Source organism: Eleginops maclovinus, chromosome 14 (assembly GCF_036324505.1).
Source record: "Eleginops maclovinus isolate JMC-PN-2008 ecotype Puerto Natales chromosome 14, JC_Emac_rtc_rv5, whole genome shotgun sequence".
Classification (NCBI taxonomy): Eukaryota; Metazoa; Chordata; class Actinopteri; order Perciformes; family Eleginopidae; genus Eleginops; species Eleginops maclovinus.
In genome coordinates, this window is record NC_086362.1 from 463084 (window position 1) to 484812 (window position 21729).

At 44.1% G+C, this 21729-nt stretch overlaps 2 protein-coding genes and 1 long non-coding RNA gene across 3 annotated transcripts; 2 read left to right on the forward strand and 1 right to left on the reverse strand.

Annotated features, from left to right (window-relative positions):
• The first annotated feature begins 1918 nt into the window (after positions 1-1918).
• slc25a11 (solute carrier family 25 member 11) lies at positions 1919-13054 on the forward strand. Its single transcript, XM_063900457.1, has 9 exons — positions 1919-2166; positions 8374-8526; positions 8633-8750; positions 8828-8916; positions 9011-9101; positions 9189-9279; positions 9698-9797; positions 12410-12461; positions 12604-13054. Exons 1-9 carry the CDS (start codon positions 2102-2104, stop codon positions 12757-12759), a joined length of 915 nt encoding a protein of 304 aa, XP_063756527.1. The 5' UTR covers positions 1919-2101; the 3' UTR covers positions 12760-13054.
• Positions 13055-14186: 1132 nt separating this feature from the next.
• Positions 14187-15957, reverse strand: LOC134875757 (uncharacterized). The gene is made up of 2 exons (XR_010167280.1): positions 15236-15957; positions 14187-14486 (listed from the first exon to the last, which is right to left on the reverse strand). It is a non-coding gene; the product is annotated as an uncharacterized LOC134875757 (long non-coding RNA).
• Positions 15958-16147: 190 nt separating this feature from the next.
• Positions 16148-21404, forward strand: LOC134875756 (profilin-2-like). The gene is made up of 4 exons (XM_063900388.1): positions 16148-16296; positions 16506-16646; positions 19184-19373; positions 21117-21404. Exons 2-4 carry the CDS (start codon positions 16518-16520, stop codon positions 21212-21214), a joined length of 417 nt encoding a protein of 138 aa, XP_063756458.1. The 5' UTR covers positions 16148-16296; positions 16506-16517; the 3' UTR covers positions 21215-21404.
• Positions 21405-21729: the final 325 nt, after the last annotated feature.

A 21729-nucleotide genomic window follows, 5' to 3' on the forward strand; every position in this document is an offset into this window, starting at 1 on the left:
TCCGAAGAAAGTGGCATTTCTTCTGTGTCAGCTTTAGGTTGTTGGCCCTGAGACGTGAGAAGACCATGTCCAGTCGCTTCAGGGCTTCCTCTTCAGAAGGTGCAAAGACGAGTACGTCATCCAGATAACAGAGGAGACTGGAGAAGTTCAGGTCACCAAAGACACTGATCATCATCCTTTATGCGGGGCTGTTGCACAGGCCCTGGGGAAGTCTGTTATATTCATACAGGCCTAAGGGTGTTGTGAAGGCCGTGCACCGCCTGTCAGACTCATGGAGGGGGATGTTGTAGAACCCCGATGTGAGATCCATGGTACTGAAAAAGGCGTTTCCACCAAGGGCAGCGAGACAATCAGCCTGGTGGGGCAGCGGGTGGGCATCCTTGACGGTCTTGGCGTTAAGCCAACGGAAGTCGGTGCAGATCCTCAAGTCTCCAGACTTCTTCCAGACCAGGACCAGCGGCGAGGCATATTCACTGACTGACTTACTGATGATGCCTTTCAATTCCATCTCAGACAGCACCTCTCTCAATTTATGATAATGTGCTGGAGGGACACGGCGATAGGGCAGCCGGAAGGGGTGATCATCAGTAAGGTGAATTCGGTGAACGAACTCCTTCACTTCCCCACAGTCCAGCTTGTCCTTCGAGAAGACATCCTGGTAAGTGAGCACTAGGTCAGCCAGTCGCTGTTTCCACTCATCTGACACATCACAGCCTTCAAGGTCGATATCTGTCAATCCACAGTCTTTCAGTCGCTGAAAGGGGGCCGAAGTGGCATCTGAGTGTGAGGCAGGGTCAGGAGCCCGGTCAGCCTGTGGCCTACTCACACCCTGGGAGATGGGAAGATCCTCCACTGCAACACATGGAAACACATCTGCCACTTTTGCATTGCGGCGCGGTGTTACAGGACTCTTTGTTGCGTTTAGGATTTTCAACGGGACCCAGCGATCACCCCACATGGGTGCAACAACCCGCCCGACAATAATGTCCTTAGGGGCTGAACGGGAGGAGGAGGGCTCCACAATGATAGTGCTCCCAGGTGAAACAGGGGCACTACTGGGCAACTTCCCCCACACCAAATACTCCTGCTGTGGAGCAAGGGTGACAGCCTGCCGTAGCCTAACGGTGCCAACCTTGTCAGGCAGTTCAGGACCAGACCAACGGGTTATGCAGCCAGACGCGCAGCTTGTGAACAGGCGAGGCAGGCAACTGCTTGGGGCCCGAGCCACTAGGGGGCCCCCAAGAGCTGGCATGTTAAGCCAACTACTAATTGATCATTTTTAAGAAACAAACACAAAAAAATGTACACGATCGTTTCAAAATAAGATACCGTGACTCATTTCATGATTTTTCGACCTTACAGTTTTTCGCGGGATTTAAAACAAAAAGACTTTCTGTCTTTTTCGTGATTTTGATGCTCTAGTTTTTCGCATGTTTTCCAAGTTAAGATCAAATCACTCTCACACTTGACCTTCAAAGATCTTTTTTAATACGTGAAACAGCTGCACCAATCAAATGAATGAACGGTTTTATACTTTTCTGTTCTCTCTTCTAGGATCCAACAGCTGTGTGCACAATAACATGACTCAGATCTAGAAGCTAGGCTATCTATACATACACAATGAGTTTTAAATGATTATTTAAATATATATTATTTATTTCTTTATAAAGGGATTTCTGTTGCGCTGCGTTCAGGTGCAGTTGGAAATGAACTCATATCGCTAACATAACTGTATATAATCAATCAATAATCTGTATTTGCTTTTGCTTGAATGTGTAATAATAGAACGGAGGTTTTGCTGAAGAAATAATTTATCATTAGTGTTAAATTGGAAACTAAAAACTACATTTTATATTTAACAAACCTTGTGGTAAATGCGCTAAAGGCGACATTTCATACGGTGATCAGATTACCGAGCTGTGACTGGGACCCTGAAGGCAACAGAACAATCCTCACCTACTGATTGGTCAGCCGGCTCTCCGTGTCTCCGGAACTATTCGCTCCAGAGGGTCACCTTGCAGCTTCTGATCCGCTTCAGAGGCTCCACAGACCGGCAGAGAGAGGCTCTTCTCACCGGGGACTGATCCACCGATCCGGAAACATGGCGGAGGCGAAGCCCAAGACCTCCCCGAAGGCAGTGAAGTTCCTGTTCGGAGGACTAGCTGGGTACGTGCTGCTGCTAACAGCTACTGTCAGGGGAGCAAACAGGGAGCTAACATGCTAACAGTAAACCAAAGTGTAGAAGTATACCTAGATAGAATCAGAGGGTTTCATCCTCCGATTCTATCTGATTCTATCTAGGTGTTACACGCAGCACCTGACAGGCTGATACTGACACATAGCAGGCAAGCTGACAGGTACATTAATAAGAGCATACCTTACAGGTGTTCACAGTCCAGATGCTAACAGTCCAGATGCTAACAGTCCAGATGCTAACAGTCCAGATGCTCACAGTCCAGATGCTAACAGTCCAGATGCTAACAGCAGGAGCGTTTCTGAGGCTAAACCTCTCCAGTGCAACAGTGTGTTAGCTGTTAGCAGCTAATGCTATTGTCGGGTAGTTTTTAATTGAACCATTATTCCACTTTATCAGAGAAAAGGCTCAAACCTCAGGAGAACTTTTAATCAGAGTCATAACCTCAGATACTAGCAGATACACTACAGTGTGTGTACAGTGTGTGTACAGTGGGTGTACAGTGTGTGTACTGTGTGTGTACAGTGTGTGTATAGTGTGTGTACAGTGTGTGTACAGTGTGTGTACAGTGGGTGTACAGTGTGTGTACTGTGTGTGTACAGTGTGTGTACAGTGTGTGTACTGTGTGTGTACAGTGTGTGTACAGTGTGTGTACAGTGGGTGTACTGTGTGTGTAATTGCTGTTGGCTGTAACACTCAACACACTCGCGTTAGAAGATTAAATCTGTAAAACTGGTTTTGTACTTTGTGACATTCCAGTACTAACACAGGGGCCACACACACACACACACACACACACACACACACACACACCGTAATGACCTCTGAGTTGAAACAATCAGCTCTGTGTTTTGTATTATTTTTGCTCTACACGTTAAATATACTTTCTGTTTTTTAAAAGTGATTAAAAGGTCAATAATAATAATAATTATTAGTCACGACGCTGACCGCAGATAAAGGCATTAAAACTAAACTTCAAAAATGTAGTTACACATTTAGTTTTTAAGCAATTCTTAAAAACAGAGAAATAAATCAAATATAAAAAAACATCTGTAAAAGAAATAGAATAACGAGGCAAAAAATCCAAGCAAAAATCTGTGGGTTTGGAATAAATAAGAACAGGTGTAAGAAAACACTGATCTATAATAACCTGCACTGATGCATTGTGGGGGATTTGTACAGTGTGATCTGGGCTCTAAATGTCACGACCCCCCTGCTAACTGTCAGAAGGCTCCAGCTGCTGGTGTCTGACACACACACACACACACACACACACACACACACACACACACACACACACACACACACACACACACACACACACACACACACACACACACACACAGTGTCTATACTCCAGGAGATTCTGCAGGTTATGGAAGAGTCTCACATTGGAAACGTTATGAAAGCTCTGGAGGAAGTGAGCACGGTGACTTCCTGAGCGATGTCTCAGCTCGGGGGCCGGGGGTCTGAGCAGATCTTTAAGTACAGATATGAATAATAATACATCTCAGAGTCTCTGAACCCTGACCTGCAGCTCACAACTTTTTTTTATGGAAGTTTTCTTCGACATAAGCATACACAATGTCATTTCAAAACAGACAGTTACATTTATGCGTAGTATAGAGAGAAACACAGAGTGAAAAAACAAACAAACAAAGAAATGAGATCAACTGCTCGCTTGGTCGCCTAACCCATCAAACACAAATACAAAGACCATAAACATTATCAAACACTATTCTAAAGTCCTGCCCAGAGAGAAGAAGAATAATGATGATAAAAACAGAGTGCCGTGATCAAACGTCTCAAAGAAATGCACCCAAGTCACCATGTCCAAAAAGAGAAGACAGAAACAGAATAAAAATAAGACGCTACGAAAGGATCTATGGTACATCGAAAGTGTGGTGTTCCTGGATGTAACTTAGAAAAGGACCCCATGTTTTATAACATCTGGACGCTGAGCCCCTTATGACACACCTTATCTTCTCCATCTTAATGAAATACAAGATGTCTCTTAACCATACAGCATGAGACAGAGGAGAGGGGGATTTCCACTTCAATAGAACCAACCGTCTGGCTAGAAGGCTTGGAAAGGCTATTAGATCTGCCTTATAGTGCGGTAGTACCAAAATCAGCTGTTAGGGCTGTTGGATCAATTGGAATGTCGATACTATCTGAAATAGTTTAAAACATTTCAGACCAAAATCGTAATGTAAGGAAGGGCACGACCAACACATGTGGCTATAGGTGGCCGGGGCCTGATGGCATCTCTCACAGGCGGGGTCAGTATTACCATAAATCTTGGAAAGTCTACCTTTGGTTAAATGTGTGCGATGGACCGTTTTACATTGCATCAGCCCGTGTCTGGAACAAATTGACGAGGAATGAACCCGGCGCAGAATTACATCCCATAGCTCCTCGGTAATCTCCTCACCCAGGTCCTCCTCCCACCGGTGCTTAGTGTTTTGTAGAGAGTTAGGGCGTAGTGAAGAGATCAACATATACATAACAGAAATTGTTCCCTTAGTACACGGTACAGGCTTCAAAAAGGAGTCAATGGGGACAGAGTCCGGGTGATTGGGAAACTGTGGACTTACATACGGACAAAATTGCGGACTTGCAGGTATCTAAAAAAGTGTGGTCTTAAAAGTCAGTACTTTTTATATAATTGTTCAAATGATGCAAATACATTTCCTATATATAGCTCTTTGAAGGTTCTGATACCAATTGTGGACCAGGAGGAGAAAGCCCTATCCATTACAGAGGGAGGGAAAACGGGGTTGGCTGCAATCGGAGCCAGTAGAGAAAAAGATTGTAAGCCAGTGTCGTCTGAACTGGTTCCAGCCCTGAGTGTTGATTTAACAATAACATCTTTAGAGTAGGGGGAAAAGAAAAGTTTAAAGGAGCGTGTGCAAGTGCTGCCAAGGAAGCGGGACTAGAAGAGGAGGCCTCTCAGGCCAGCCATGCAGGAGGAGAAGGGGAGTTCTCCTATCGAGCCCAGTGTTGCAGTATCCTGATATTGGCTGCCCAATAATAACATTTAGAAGCAACGCCTCCCAGAGATTTGGGGCTTTGTAATATAAGCCTGCTAAGCCTAGGGACTTTACCATTCCAGATGAATTCAGTCACCAAATGATCAACTTAATGAAAAAATGACTGCGTAAGGAAAATGGGTAGAGACTGAAAGAGGTATGAGAATTTGGGTAAGGAGTCATTTTAACCGCATTGACTCGTGCCGACAAGGATAAGGTCTGATATTTTACAAACAGGCTAAAAATGTCAAGGGCAGCTGGGGTAGACACAGAGAGATTAGAAACATACAATAACCAATCATCAGCATAAAGGGAGGTCTTCTGCTCAACTCCAAATCGCTTAATGCCAGTTATATGAGGGCTTGTTCTAAGGGCAATGGGCAATGGTTCAGTTGGAATTGCAAATAGCAATGGACTCAGATTGCAGCCATGCCTAGTAGAGCGAGCAAGAGAAAAATAGTCAGAGTAGGTGTTATTGGTCCTAACTGAGGGGGAGGTATAGAGCAGTCTAACCCAGCCAATAGAAGTGCCACCTAGGCCAAATTTCTCCAAGCGGCGAAAAAGGTAGTCCCACTCGATGCCGTCAAAGGCCTTTTCCGCATCAAGCGAAACCACAGCCTCCGACAGTGATGAAGTGGAGGGGGTGTACATGACATTAAGAAGCCTCCTGGTGTTGAAGAAAGAATATCTGTTCTGTGTAAAGCCAGTCTGGTCAGGGGAGATAATCGAGGTTAAGACAGATTCTAGGCGCATAGCTAGTAATTTGGAGAGAAGTTTCAAATCCACTGATAGTAAACTTATAGGGCGGTAGCTTCCGCAGGAGAGAGGGTCCCTGTTTTTTTTAGAATTTAAGAAACTGTAGCTTGAGTAAGTGTGTGTGTGGTAGCTTAAGAGAATGAAAGGATTCGTTGTAAACATCAATAACAATTGGTGCTAATTTATCAAAAATGTCCTATAGAATTCAATTGATATCCATCCGGACCCGGGCATTACCCGCCTGCATAGCGTGAGCAGCCCTCTGAAGCTCTTCCACAGTTATAGGCTCCTCTAGCTTCTCAGCTGAGTCAGAGTTGATCGTAGTAATGTCTACAGGATCTGAAGAGATGTTAAATGTAGACGGATCGTCCGGCGGCTCCGCCATATGAAGAGAGGAGTAAAATTGCTTAAATTGTGCATTAATCTGTTTGGGGTCAGTGGTTATACCTGATGGAGTCTGAATTTGAGGGATTTGATGAGAAGTTGATTTCTGTCTTAATTGGTGAGCTAGTAATTTACTTGCTTTGTCACCAAATTCGTAGTTAGCACTTCTGGACTCAAACAGCAGTTTCTCAGTGTGAGCTGTAGAGAGAACATCAAATTCCGCTTGTCGCAAAAGGCGTTCCTTATATAGATCTGGTGATGGAGTTACAGAGTAAGTGTCATCAATCTGTGTGATCTGTTCGGTCAAATTTGTCAGTTTCCTCCCCCTGGCTCTACTTTCGTGTAAAAAATGATTTACCCCCTCAAATATGCCTTCAGTGTCTCCCACAGTAATGAAGATGAGATCCCTGGTGTCATTCATTTCTAAAAAAAAGTCAATCTGCGGGGAAATAAAAGTGACAAAATCTTCATTTGATAACCGACATGTATTCAGTCGCCAGGATGGATGGGCATTATCGCATCCCTTTATTTGCAAGTCCATTAGAACTGGGGCGTGGTCTGATATGACAATAGCATCATATGAGCAGGATAATACCAATGGAATAAGCCGATTTGTCAATCAAGAAATATTCAATGCGTGAGAAGGTGTGATGGACATGAGAAAAAAAGAGTGTATCTTATTGGATAGATTATGAAAACGCCAAGGGTCTGAAAGTGAGAACCCGTCCACAGAGGACCGAATAACTTTGACAGAGCTTGATAATACTGTCGTTTTTGTGGATGAGCGATCTAATGATGGATTAAGCCAGCAGTTGAAGTCCCCCCCCTAAAATGAGATGAAGCTAGACTGATCAGGAATGAATGAAAATACTGATCTGAAAAAGCAACTGTCATCCCAGTTGGGGCCATAGACATTAAGTAGAGCTACCAGGGGGCCATTAAGTATCCCAGACACAAGAACATATCTACCATTTGGATCAGAGAAGATATCTGAGCACGTAAAATTCACTGATTTATGAACCAAGATTGCCACACCTCTGGATCTACTCTGGAATGATGAGTGATACTCTTGTCCAACCCACCTCTTCCGCATCCTGGTGTGATCCACTCTGCCGCGAGGCAGGCCCATCAGGACGGCTCATAGACTGGTGCTGGGTGTAAAATGTATATCACTATAGAATATGCTCTGCGAATGAATTCAGATCGTGGCAACCAAGCAATAAACAAAATATTGGAAATAACGTTCAAACAAAATTGTAAACAAGACGAGCGGTTCTCCCGTCTTAGGTTTGGCACGCAGGGTGCGATGGGCTCTGTCGAGTAGCGGGACTTCGTCTAGCTTCAGCAGGCCTTTCAAAAAACCCCGATGAATTCTGTTGGACGCTGTCCTTCAGAGCCCTCAGGTATTCCCACCAGTCGTAGGTTGTTCCTCCTCGATCTTCCCTCTAAATCCTCACATTTGTCCGTCAGTGTTTTCACTTGGGCTTTGAGTGCACTGACGGTGGAATCAAGTCAGGAGAGTCGGTCGCCATGATCGTTCGCCGCGAGCTCCAAGTTCTGAAGAGTTTGTCCATGTTCATTGATCTCTTGCAGCAGTGGTTCGGTTGCATTCTTCAATTCTGTGCATACTGAGCTGATTTCGGTTCTCAAATCAGATGCCAACGAGTCGATTCTGGCACATATATCCTCCCTTAGTGAATCCAGCATAGACTGCAAAGCCCGTAGATCGATGGAGTTAGCTGTGCTAGTAGCTTTGCCCAGCGATGGTGGTAGCTCAGTTGGCTGGTGGGCTTTGTTGCGGCCTCCCCGCGTCAACTCGGATTTCCGCTTTACAGAAGACATTGGTGAATTCAAAGCACAATACCAGCTCGGCACACTGATAAGCAAATAACATTGAGTCAGCTAGTATAAAGAAATGTTGATGAAGGGACTGTTTATAATGCACCACAGGACTGTCTCTCTGACCTGTCTTTCTGTAACCTGTCTGTCTCTCTGACCTGTCTGCAGTATGGGGGCCACAGTGTTTGTGCAGCCTCTAGACCTGGTGAAGAACCGGATGCAGCTGAGCGGTCAGGGGACGAAGAGTAGGGAATATAAGACCAGTTTCCACGCTCTGGTGTCCATCCTGAGGAACGAGGGGGTGGGTGGCATCTACACTGGGTAAGTCTAATCATCGTCGTCATCATCATCATCATTGTTATTATTGGTAATACAGAGGGTGATATACGTTGGTATGAGGGGGTGTGAGTGACGCTGTCTCCGTCAGTCTGTCTGCAGGGCTGCTGCGTCAGGCCACCTACACCACCACCCGGCTGGGGATCTACACCATCCTGTTCGAGAAGATGACCGGCTCCGACGGGCGGCCGCCCAACTTCCTGCTCAAGGTACCGCCCACCTCCGGCTGTCAGCGGCAATTCTTGTTGTCAACGTCACTTCCTGTGAGTAATGGCTCCCCCTGCAGGCGCTGATCGGGATGACGGCCGGGGCCACGGGGGCGTTTGTTGGGACCCCAGCGGAGGTGGCTCTGATCCGGATGACGGCTGACGGACGGTGAGATACATAAAGATCATCAGTTAGTTATTTACAGGAAAACAACATGTTTATGTGTGTGTGTGTGTGTGTGTGTGTGTGTCTGTCTGTTTAGTCTCCCTGCAGATCAGAGGAGAGGTTACAGTAACGTGTTCAACGCTCTCGCTCGCATCACCAGAGAGGAGGGGGTCACCACTCTGTGGAGGGTACACACACACACACACACACACACACGCACACTAGTTTATATGTCTTAATACAGTCTTTATTAACTGTGTGTGTGTGTGTGTTAGGGCTGTATTCCCACGATGGCTCGGGCGGTGGTGGTGAACGCAGCTCAGCTCGCCTCGTACTCTCAGTCCAAACAGGCTCTGCTGGACTCAGGTACTCCAAATACTCACTAAATACACAGCAGTACACAGAAGTACACAGAAGTACACAGAAGCACACAGAAGTACACAGCAGTACACAGCAGTACACAGAAGTACACAGAAGCACACAGAAATACACAGCAGTACACAGAAGTTCATTGAAGCACACAGAAGTACACAGAAGTACACAGAAGCACACATAAGTACACAGAAGCACACAGAAATACACAGCAGTACACAGAAGTACACAGAAGTACACAGAAGCACACAGAAGTACACAGAAGTACACAGAAGCACACATAAGTACACAGAAGCACACAGAAATACACAGCAGTACACAGCAGTACACAGAAGTACCCAGAAGTACACAGCAGTACACAGAAGTTCATTGAAATACACAGGGTTGAGTGGTGTTGTGTACTTGTGTTCAGGGTACCTGCAGGACGGTATTCTGTGTCACTTCTGTGCCAGTATGATCAGCGGACTGGTGACCACAGCGGCCTCCATGCCTGTGGACATCGTGAAGACCAGGTGAGGCTAACAGCTAACAAAAGCTAACAGAGAGACAACCAGCAGATAACAAAAGCTAACAGAGAGACAACCAGCAGATAACAAAAGCTAACGGAGAGACAACCAGCAGATAACAAAAGCTAACGGAGAGACAACCAGCAGATAACAAAAGCTAACGGAGAGACAACCAGCAGATAACAAAAGCTAACAGAGAGACAACCAGCAGATAACAAAAGCTAACAGAGAGACAACCAGCAGATAACAAAAGCTAACGGAGAGACAACCAGCAGATAACAAAAGCTAACAGAGAGACAACCAGCAGATAACAAAAGCTAACGGAGAGACAACCAGCAGATAACAAAAGCTAACGGAGAGACAACCAGCAGATAACAAAAGCTAACGGAGAGACAACCACCAGATAACAAAAGCTAACAGAGAGACAACCAGCAGATAACAAAAGCTAACGGAGAGACAACCAGCAGATAACAAAAGCTAACAGAGAGACAACCAGCAGATAACAAAAGCTAACAGAGAGACAACCAGCAGATAACAAAAGCTAACAGAGAGACAACCAGCAGATAACAAAAGCTAACAGAGAGACAACCAGCAGATAACAAAAGCTAACAGAGAGACAACCAGCAGATAACAAAAGCTAACAGAGAGACAACCAGCAGATAACAAAAGCTAACAGAGAGACAACCAGCAGATAACAAAAGCTAACAGAGAGACAACCAGCAGATAACAAAAGCTAACAGAGAGACAACCAGCAGATAACAAAAGCTAACGGAGAGACAACCAGCAGATAACAAAAGCTAACGGAGAGACAAACAGCAGCTAACAGAGAGACAACCAGCAGATAACAAAAGCTAACGGAGAGACAACCAGCAGATAACAAAAGCTAACAGAGAGACAACCAGCAGATAACAAAAGCTAACAGAGAGACAACCAGCAGATAACAAAAGCTAACAGAGAGACAACCAGCAGATAACAAAAGCTAACGGAGAGACAACCAGCAGATAACAAAAGCTAACGGAGAGACAACCAGCAGATAACAAAAGCTAACGGAGAGACAACCAGCAGATAACAAAAGCTAACGGAGAGACAACAGCAGATAACAAAAGCTAACGGAGAGACAACCAGCAGATAACAAAAGCTAACGGAGAGACAACCAGCAGATAACAAAAGCTAACGGAGAGACAACCAGCAGCTAACAGAGAGACAACCAGCAGCTAACAGAGAGACAACCAGCAGATAACAAAAGCTAACAGAGAGACAACCAGCAGCTAACAAAAGCTAACAGAGAGACAACCAGCAGCTAACAAAAGCTAACAGAGAGACAACCAGCAGCTAACAAAAGCTAACGGAGAGACAACCAGCAGATAACAAAAGCTAACAGAGAGACAACCAGCAGCTAACAGAGAGACAACCAGCAGCTAACAAAAGCTAACAGAGAGACAACCAGCAGATAACAAAAGCTAACAGAGAGACAACCAGCAGCTAACAGAGAGACAACCAGCAGCTAACAAAAGCTAACAGAGAGACAACCAGCAGCTAACAAAAGCTAACAGAGAGACAACCAGCAGCTAACAGAGAGACAACCAGCAGCTAACAAAAGCTAACAGAGAGACAACCAGCAGCTAACAGAGAGACAACCAGCAGCTAACAAAAGCTAACAGAGAGACAACCAGCAGATAACAAAAGCTAACAGAGAGACAACCAGCAGCTAACAAAAGCTAACGGAGAGACAACCAGCAGCTAACAAAAGCTAACGGAGAGACAACCAGCAGCTAACAGAGAGACAACCAGCAGCTAACAGAGAGACAACCAGCAGCTAACAAAAGCTAACAGAGAGACAACCAGCAGATAACAAAAGCTAACAGAGAGACAACCAGCAGCTAACAAAAGCTAACAGAGAGACAACCAGCAGATAACAAAAGCTAACAGAGAGACAACCAGCAGCTAACAAAAGCTAACAGAGAGACAACCAGCAGATAACAAAAGCTAACAGAGAGACAACCAGCAGCTAACAAAAGCTAACAGAGAGACAACCAGCAGATAACAAAAGCTAACGGGGAGACAACCAGCAGATAACAAAAACTAACGGAGAGACAACCAGCAGATAACAAAAACTAACAGAGAGACAACCAGCAGATAACAAAAGCTAACGGGGAGACAACCAGCAGATAACAAAAACTAACGGAGAGACAACCAGCAGATAACAAAAGCTAACAGAGAGACAACAGTAGGGTGGCCAGACGTCCGGCTTTAGGCCGGACTGTCCGGCCTAAAGCCGGACTTCTGGCCACCCTAGACAACAGCAGCTAACAAAAGCTAAGGAAGCTAACGAAAGCTAACTTGGACAACAAGCAGCTAACAAAACCTTTCTATTTATTAGCTCATTAGCTGCTAATGTACAGCTAACAGCAACTTACATAAGCTAATCAGGATCCAAGGAATAGCTAACAAACGGCTAACAAACAGCTAACGATCCACAGGGCAGCTCTGTGACATCTAGCTAACAGCTAGGGAAGAGCTATCAGAAGCCTGCATGCAGCTAACGCTAGGCTAATGAAGTTGACCTCTCACTCTGTTCCCCGTACCCGTCCCCCGTCACTCCCCCCTCTCTCTCTCAGGATCCAGAACATGAGGATGATTGACGGGAAGCCCGAGTATAAGAACGGTCTGGTGAGTCTTTAAAGGTTTTAACCTCACAGCTCTTCTTCTGCTCATTAATAATAATAATGTAAAATAATGTATAATATATATCCTGTGTGTGTGTGTGTGTGTGTGTGTGTGTGTGTGTGTGTGTGTGTGTGTGTGTGCGCAGGAGGTCCTGCTGAAGGTGGTGAGGAACGAGGGCTTCTTCTCGCTGTGGAAAGGCTTCACTCCGTACTACGCTCGCCTTGGGCCGCACACCGTGCTCACCTTCATCTTCCTCGAGCAGATGAACCGCCTCTACAAGACCCACGTGCTGGACCGCTAAAACACACACACACACACACACACACACACACACACACACACACACTCACACTCACACTCACACACACACACACACACACACACACACACACACACACACACACACACACACACACACTGTATTCAGAATTGTTTTTATAAGGAAAAGAGTGTAAGATATAAATCGTCACTTAGTGATGTTAATAAATAATAATGATGAAAAAAGTCTTATTTGTGAAACCATGATCTGTGCAAGGCATTATGGGATGGCTGTGTAACCATGACAACGGCCAAGTGAATAAAGGAATGGAGCCTCACTTTGTTTGCTGTGGATTTATTGTAATTATGTTTTTTGTTTTGTTATTAGTTTAAATGTCTTATTTCCATTTAATTAATTCCTAAAATATTAATTAACTTTCTAATAAAATATATTTGCAATATTTCTAAAATTCATCTAAATGTATATTAAAATAAAACAAATATATTTTTCATTACATTGAAATATCAGAAGTCTCGAGATCTTAAAACTAAATGTAACATTAAATGTTTTACAAAAATATGAACTTTCCCTTTATTTAGGATGCAGGAAGTACTAAACTACCAGAATAAAAGTCGATCAAATCACCCATATTTCTTTAAATACTTTATTTATCCCAAACTATATATCTACACATTTATTGTAAACATGAATTAAATATATATTTAAAATATTTCTGAAGTGTTGTTTTTTGATTGATTAAATACGAGTTGTTTAACTTATTGTTTTCTTGCTAAAGGTTCTTATTCTTTTTCCCTCATGAATTAAATGTAACATTTTTAATTTACTTCATCGAATTTAATCTGAATGTTTGTTTTTAATGATCAATATTTACTTTATTTATATTTAGTGCGAAATATGCTTTTATGATTAAAACGCTTTTTAAAACATTCATTATTTTAAGTGAGTTTTTTTACTTCCTTTTTATAAATATGTTTTTTTAATTTGACTTTAACGTTTTCTTTTCTCTTAAAAGGTAAGAATTTATTTTACACTTCTAAAATATTGTTCTTCATTTCGTGAAGAACAATATCAGAGAACTTTTAATATTGACGAGAACGTTCACTCTCAAAACCGTTCCGGTATGGTACTGCACCTGGGGGGCGCTGGTGGGCCAGTGCAGAATGAATGTGGTCCTATGGAGCCCCACCCATAGATTCCTACATTTCTTTGGATATAATTTTTTTTTAAATCACTGCTATAGTTTTTTAAACATGGAATGGATAATCCTCACAAACGACACATAGCTAGTATTTTATATTCGCTTGATTTTGACTAAAATTAGGTTTTTGTAAATCGGATGACGTCATGCGTGATAAATTGCTTTACGGCACCTTGTGTCTCTCCTTCCCTTTCCTTTCCTTTTAATATCGAACATACGCTCAAGGTAAGAAAACAAACACATGCTCGTAATCAGTTAACTTTCAAATTTATTTTTACAATACAATGTATGTGTGTGGTAGGATCAGTACATCCAAAGTTGACCATAATCAAATAAAAAAGTTCGATTGTAATGTCCTTTCAGAGTCCTCCTTAAGAGCTTTCTTCTTCTTCTCTTTTAACGGCGGTTGGCACCCTAAGAGCGTTGTTGATGTTCTGTGGACAGGTACCACAAAGCGTATTCTTCGGTCGTAACCAGTCGTGAGTTCTTCATTGACCAATCGGCTTTCATTAGCCAGATGCTAGCAGAACCTGGGTCGCAACTGCCCAACCTGTAAGAAAACAAAAGGCTATGACCCCCAGATTATTCCACTTTTGACGAAAAATCCCTGTCGACCTCTCGGAAACCACAGTAGTATTTTGGATTTTGTAGACGATATGCTAGGAGAATGATGTAGCTAGCCGCCTAGCTCCATAGGGGTCCATGTATTCTGCACTCGCCCGCGATCGCCCCCTAGGTGAACTGCAGCCAAATTCGGTACAATGGGGGTGAATAGAGAGTGAAGGGGCTTTCCGTAGACGGGCTTTGACAATATTCTCTCACATCCTAAAGTTGTGTGTGTGTGTCACATGAACAGGAAGTGGAGGCTGGCGACAGGAAGTGTGTGTGATCTGTTTATAAGACGCGAGAACATGAATTATCTCCAAAAAAACCTGAACCTCATTAAAATGCTGTGTGTGTGTGTGTGTGTGTGCGTGTGTGTCCTTATAAGGCAAAGAAGAAATGGTGTTTAGCTGAGATCACACACATACACACACACTTGCTCTGTAACGGTGAACTTTTTGGAGTAAAGTTGAAAATAGTTGAGGAAGTGTAAGTGTGTGTGTGTGTGTGTGTGTGTGTGTGTGTGTGCAGCACTTCCCCTCTCGTTCTTCTGCTTCAGCTTAAACTCAGAATCTTTAAATGCTTATTATTTAATCAGAGCGCCGCTCAGGAATACAACATTAGAAAATGAAATGTGGGAAACAGAGAGCGAGAGGAGAGGACCAAAGAATCGATTAAAAACAAACAACAAACAACCTTTCCTGTGAATAAAGATGAGCTGTGTCTTCAGGGTCACAAGGGTTCGCTGCCGGCGCTCCTCAGGGCGGCTTGGACCTTATAAAGTCACACAACACCAGGAGAGGGCTGCTCCCGATGGCCAACGATGCAGAGCTGAATAAGAACAGAACATTGAGCACAGAAACTTTACTGACACGTGTTTAAAGATTTCAGTTTGGGTTGAGGTTCAACTTCCTGTCTTCTTACAAACAGAGAGGGAGAGTGTGTGTGTGTGTGTGTGTGTGTGTGTGTGTGTGTGTGTGTTTTCCCCAGGGGTATGCATAATGTAGAGATGCTGGCTTGTATAAACCTGCCGGACTGAGACACCACACCCTTCCCCTTGCACGCGCGCGCACGCACACACACAGCCCTCCCTCTGCTGTCTGTCACTGATAATGCTCATCATGCTACATGTATGTGTTTGTTGGTTTATTGATATTCAGACTGCTGAAGTGGAGTGTGTACTCTCGCTGTTGGCCTGAACAGCGTGTGTATTCTGCTGCAGTCTGATGTAGTAATACTCTGGTACTTCATGTACTGTGTGTACTGTTTGTTCTGAGGAGGATTCACACCGAGTCACAACACGTCCCCCTGCCTCCTCACACACACAGGCCACAACTGGCTCAGGTATTCAGGGGTGTGTGTGTGTGTGTGTGTGTGTGTGTGTGTTGAAGACAAAGTCAGACACATCAGCAGGAAGTGGTTTGTGTGGAAACAAACTGCAGCTGTATTTATTTTCTCACTGGATCTGCAGGGAGAACTTTTTATTAAAGGAGAACTATTTTCTTTCAGGTCGTTTTAAAAACGATAAGACTTTTGAAGGACATTCAAATAACATAAGAATGTGTGAGGACACGGACACGCACATGCACACACACACACACACACACACACACACACACACACTTCCTTGTTTTCTCTTCCTTGGTGAGACTGAGGGGGCGGAGCCTCCTGTCTATAAAAGCAGACTCGTCTTCCTCCTTTCTGCATTTGACTCCTGCCTTCACCTCTTCCTCATACCTGAGACTCTACCTGCACAGGTACGCTGACGTGTTCTCTCTCTCTCTCTCTCTCTCTCACACACACACACACACACATTGTGTAATGCTTTTGTTGGTGTTTGTCTTTGAGTTTTTATCTCCTGAAGCTGGTTAGGGTTAGTGTGTTTAAGTGTTTCATATCACTGTGTGTATCTTACTGATCTGTGTGTGTGTGTGTGTGTGTGTGTGTGTGTGTGTGTGTGTGTTAGTTATTGATCACGATGTCTTGGGATGAGTACATAGACAACCTGATGGCGCCTGAAAAAAACGTGACTATCCTCATCGGGGCAGCGATCTGTGGACAGGACGGCAGCCTTTGGGCGGCATCACCTGACATGAAGAAAATCACGGTACACACACACACACACACACACACACACACACACACACACACACACACACACACACACACACACACACACACACACACACACACACACACACACACACACACACACACACACACACACACACACACACACACCTGGAGGAGCTCCTGGTGTTATCTCTCTCATATTTTCTCCTGGTGTTCACACATCTGGACGAGTGGCGTGTTGTTCTGCGTCGTGTCGCAGGTTTCTTCTTCTTGAGTTTCCGGCGTGTTCGGTCGCTCGGCTGGTTCCCGCTCTCCAGGCGGGGCCGCGCTGCCTTCAGATGCTGCAGGAGAAACCCTCACTCTTTTATGCTTGGTTTCTTTACTCTGAATTCAGTTCAAACGTCCTCTGGACTGCACTCATGGAGCTTTCAGGAAACAAAGGCAGCATTTCTAGCCTTTTTGTTCAAACTATTTGTTTAGAATTTGCTGATTTCACACCGTGATAAATACCTTCAGGTTTCTGATGAAGACCCTCACCATCCCTCAGCTTTAGCGAACAAATACAACAAATGAGAATTGTTTTCTTAATTTGTGCTGAAGTCGTTTCTTTAAAATCCTCAAACATTTAATTTGTGATTTGTGTCTGTAAAGTATAATTGGCCCCTGATCATGTGATCTCTTTCATGCTTCAGACATTTTCCGTTGGTTTCTACGAAACAAAAACATGACTTTTATCGATTTTACAAAACGGTCGTTATTCCCGAGCGAGGCGAGAATCTAACGGTCGTGTGAGAAGAGGATTTCTGTATCCTCTCTGCGGGCGCGTTGTTTCCGGGCGTTTCTGCGGGGCGGCTGCAGATCGACTCTGCTTTAAATGCCTTATAAGGACATGATGTCAGAAAACAGCAGCGAATACAGGAAGCACCGACGACCACTTCTGGTTTCTGCTGAGGCCTCTGATTGGCTGCAGGCAACAGGAACTGCTTGTTAGTGAGTGTGAGTGTGAGTGTGTGTGTGTGTGTGTGTGTGTGTGTGTGTGTGTGTGTGTGTGTGTGTGTGTGTCATGTCTGTGCTCGTCCTCACATTCTTCTGTAGCTCGTTGAAACCCGCTGATCTCTCGTCTCTTTGAATGTGTAAAACTTCAGGAATCCTGAGAAAAAACTACGTTGGAGGTTAAAGTACTGCGTTCAGAAAGAAGTACAAGTGCACAAAGTACACAGTACTCTCAGATTACTGTAGTTTAAAACAACCCTCAAGTTATGTGATGGAATTCCACAAAAATCAATTGTTATTATTTGAGGTTATTTTAAACATGACTAAACATCAATAATATTAAGAATAATTAAATACTGCATTTCCCACAACACTGTCCTAAATCATTTCAGAATAAAAGCCTTGTATTTAAAAAGAAAGGGATGCTAAAATAAAATAAAACACAGAAGGCTTTTATTTTGAGAAAACAGGAAACAGCTTGTGCTAATTTAAGTGTAACACATGTGTATGGCCGTCCTATAGCTCAGTAGGTAGAGCAGGCGGCCATATACCAGGTTCGAACCCCCCCTTTGCCGCGCGTCTTCTTCTCTGTCTCCCCGTTTCTGAACTGTACTATATTAAAAGGCACTGGTCGCCCAAAAAAAACGTGTGTGTGTTCCAGTCAGCGACACACTCGTCAGAGACAAGCAGAAGTGTGTGTGTCTGCAGCATTCAATAGTGGAACCTGTTCAACCAGTTTAAAGGAATCCATGTCAACACTGGAGGAGTCTGAGGAAAACAAGGGGAATGAGGATGTTTCTAAAAACGTTCACATGAATTCGATTTAGCGCCAAATGTAGAAAACAGCTGTTAGCTCTTACCTCCGTTAGCTGTTACATCCGTTAGCTGTTACCTCCGTTAGCTGTTACATCCGTTAGCTGTTACCTCCGTTAGCTGTTACATCCGTTAGCTGTTAGCTTCCTTAGCTGTTACCTCCGTTAGCAGTTAGCTTCCTTAGCTCTTACCTCCGTTAGCTGTTAGCTTCCTTAGCTGCTACCTCCGTTAGCTGTTAGCTTCCTTAGCTGTTACCTCTGTTAGCTTTCTTAACTGTTACCTCCGTTAGCTGTTAGCTTCCTTAGCTGCTACCTCCGTTAGCTGTTAGCTTCCTTAGCTGTTACCTCTGTTAGCTTTCTTAACTGTTACCTCCGTTAGCTGTTAGCTTCCTTAGCTGTTACCTCTGTTAGCTTTCTTAACTGTTACCTCCGTTAGCTGTTAGCTTTCTTAGCTGTTACCTCCGTTAGCTGTTAGCTTTCTTAGCTGTTACCTCCGTTAGCTGTTAATTGTGTTAGGTCTGTTCGCTTAGCTGCTACCACCGTTAGCTGTTAGCTCGCTTGCTGTTAGCTGGTTTGCTGATAGCTGGTTTGCAGATCGCTCCACCAACGATTTAAGATTACACCAACAAAATATTCCCAACTCAAAGAAGCAAACAGTATAAATAATATATAAAACTGAGCAGGCACACTTCAAGGTCAGAATGTATCAATGAATGTGAGGTTATCCACTGATAATAACCCGTCTGTCTGCCTGTCTTTCTCTCAGCCAGACGAAATTAAGAAGCTGATTGGGAAAACGACTAGTTTTCACCAGTGCGGTCCTACCGTCGCTGGGTTGAAGTGCATGATGCTCAAAGACCAGTACGATGACTCCAAATGTCCCTGCCTGCAGCTGAAGAGCCGGCCGGACGCTGATGGCGCCACCTACAACATCGTCGTTGGCAAGAGTATTCAAGGTTAGTCAGCAGACGGTACTGCAGGAATGACTCATCGCTGGTCTGGAGGTCAATGGCTGCTTGTGTGTGTGGTTGTCATCCATGTCTGTGGTTAACACGAGCTGAAGAGACTTTGATCTTTAGTTCTACGACAAATACTTCAGTAAATACCTCTCTGGTGGATTAAAAACGGAAGTTGTGATGACGTGAAGTCATGTGACCGTGCTGCAGTTCCTTTGTATATATATCTGAAGATGGTTTGTTTCTGCAATAATCCAAAATCTCACGAAGGAATCCCATTGGACCAGAGAGATGCTCCCTTCAGGGACCAACATCAGGAATATCTATACAAGGTACACTGTTCATCAACCTTATCTCTCTCTCCTCCAACAGCTCAAGCAGTGCATGGGCAAAGATAAATAAGCTAGTGACAAAAGTAACAAGGTAGATATTGAGTCAAATTTTTAACCCCCTATCAAGATTTAGGTATTGAAATATTTCATATGTGGATAAACAAGTATTTCAGAATTATTACACGGATGTTAGCAGATGCATATATTATTCGCAGATTTTAATGGAATATGTGAAATATAAAATATGTTACTAAAACACCGAGTTGTGTAGTGGCTGTGTGTTACAGTCACTATGTTACTGTGCTGCTACTGATAAAGATCGGAGTAATCATTCACCTCTGTGTTGTGTGTGTTGTGTGGTTATGTCTCTGGTCTGGTGGTCTTGGTCGGTGCATCTTGGGATCTACACGTTCTACACTTCACACGTACCACTCAGAAACACAGTATTTACTGACAGGGTTATGGGAGTCTCTGCAATATTCTAACGCTATTTTACACACTTAAAAACTACTGGTATAAGAGGTTCCCTCAATTATGATGCAGCTCTTCTCTGGTGACTTGTAACTGAGCAGATTTTTCACACCTACTGTAAGGGCTTACGTTGTCTGTCACGCGTGCAACTTTCTCATGGTCAAGAGCTGAGTGGTGGGGTCTTAGGATAGACTCTGGGTGTGATCCAAATCTCCTTCTGTAGAAGTAAATGAAGTATTTATAACATGATTGACTTCATTGTCTCAATTGCTTACCTTTCTGAGGAAAGAGTGTGTATTTTGGTTTGGATATGATCCCTGGTTGAATGTCGTAACATATTTAATCTGCAGTCATGTGGAACTTTTTTAGTTTACCAGAGGCTACAAGTGCTGACCGACTGCTAAAGGAGCCGTGTGGTGTGGTGTGTGTGTTTGTCTTAGCCTTTGTGTGTTAGCCACAATCCCCTTATGTTTGTGACCGTTGAGATGGAGGGTCGTCCTGCACCAAGTATGTCAGAGCTCTGACTCCTCACTGTACGCCAGTCTCGTCGCCGTCTGTGATCAGGACGATGACGGTCGTGTCGTCAGCAAACTTGATGATGGTGTTGGAGCGTGTGTGTGGCCACGCAGTCGTGCGTGAACAGGGCAGTAGAGGAGAGGGCTGAGCACACAACCCTGAGGGGCTCCGGTTTTTGAGGGTCAAGGTGGAGGATGTGGGTGTTCCCCATCCGCACTGCCTGGGATCTGCCGTCAGGAAGCTCATGATCCAGTCACAGAAGGGCGCTGTTGAGCCCAAGGTCCCTGAGCTTAATGATGAGCTTGGAGGGCACAATGGTGTTGAATGCTGAACTGTAGTCAATGACAGCTCTGTATGATTGCGCTTTTGATTGTTTCGTATAAAAGGTGACCTGTCTCACCCACCTTTCTCTCTTTCTCCACAGCTGTAGTCGTCGCTAAGGGCACGAAAGAATCCAACGCGGCTCAGGTGACCAAGAAGGTTTACACAATGGTAGACTATCTGCAGTCAAAGGGTTATTGAGATCCCCCCTCCATGTGTCCACCCTGAGCTTTAGGTATCTGAGTTCTGTCATCAGGGGTAAACAAAGTGTTCAGAGGTGTATTCCCACACGGCCTGTTAGCAGTGTTACCATTCCCCCCCCCCCCCCCCGCAGATCTTTGGAAATCTGGAAAATATCTGATGAATAAAAATATCTTTATCTTAAAAACAAGTACTCCGAGGGTTTGTGTGTGTCTGTGTGTGCACAGTCACTACTGTTACTGTCGCTGCTTTGAGTAGAAGATCAGAATAATTCTTCCTCTGTGTGTGTGTGTGTGTGTGTGTGTGTGTGTGTGTGTGTGTGTGTGTGTGTGTGTGTTGGTGTAGCATTCTTTGTGAGGACCTCTACACGTTTCCATTTAATACAACTTTAAATTTTCACATTTCTGTACCACTCAGATATACACAGTATTTACTGACAGGGTATAATGTAGTACTAATCTGCACAATATTTATAAATCTATATTTTACACACATTAAGAAACTACATGTATAAC

Coding starts and splice junctions, on each gene's coding strand:
- slc25a11 (XM_063900457.1), top strand. CDS start 2,102: ATGGCGGAGGCGAAGCCCAAGACCTCCCCGAAGGCAGTGAAGTTCCTG. Junction 2,167..8,373: donor CTGTTCGGAGGACTAGCTGG/GTACGTGCTGCT, acceptor ACCTGTCTGCAG/TATGGGGGCCACAGTGTTTG. Junction 9,798..12,409: donor GTGGACATCGTGAAGACCAG/GTGAGGCTAACA, acceptor TCTCTCTCTCAG/GATCCAGAACATGAGGATGA.
- LOC134875756 (XM_063900388.1), top strand. CDS start 16,518: ATGTCTTGGGATGAGTACATAGACAACCTGATGGCGCCTGAAAAAAAC. Junction 16,647..19,183: donor CTGACATGAAGAAAATCACG/GTACACACACAC, acceptor TCTTTCTCTCAG/CCAGACGAAATTAAGAAGCT. Junction 19,374..21,116: donor CGTTGGCAAGAGTATTCAAG/GTTAGTCAGCAG, acceptor CTTTCTCCACAG/CTGTAGTCGTCGCTAAGGGC.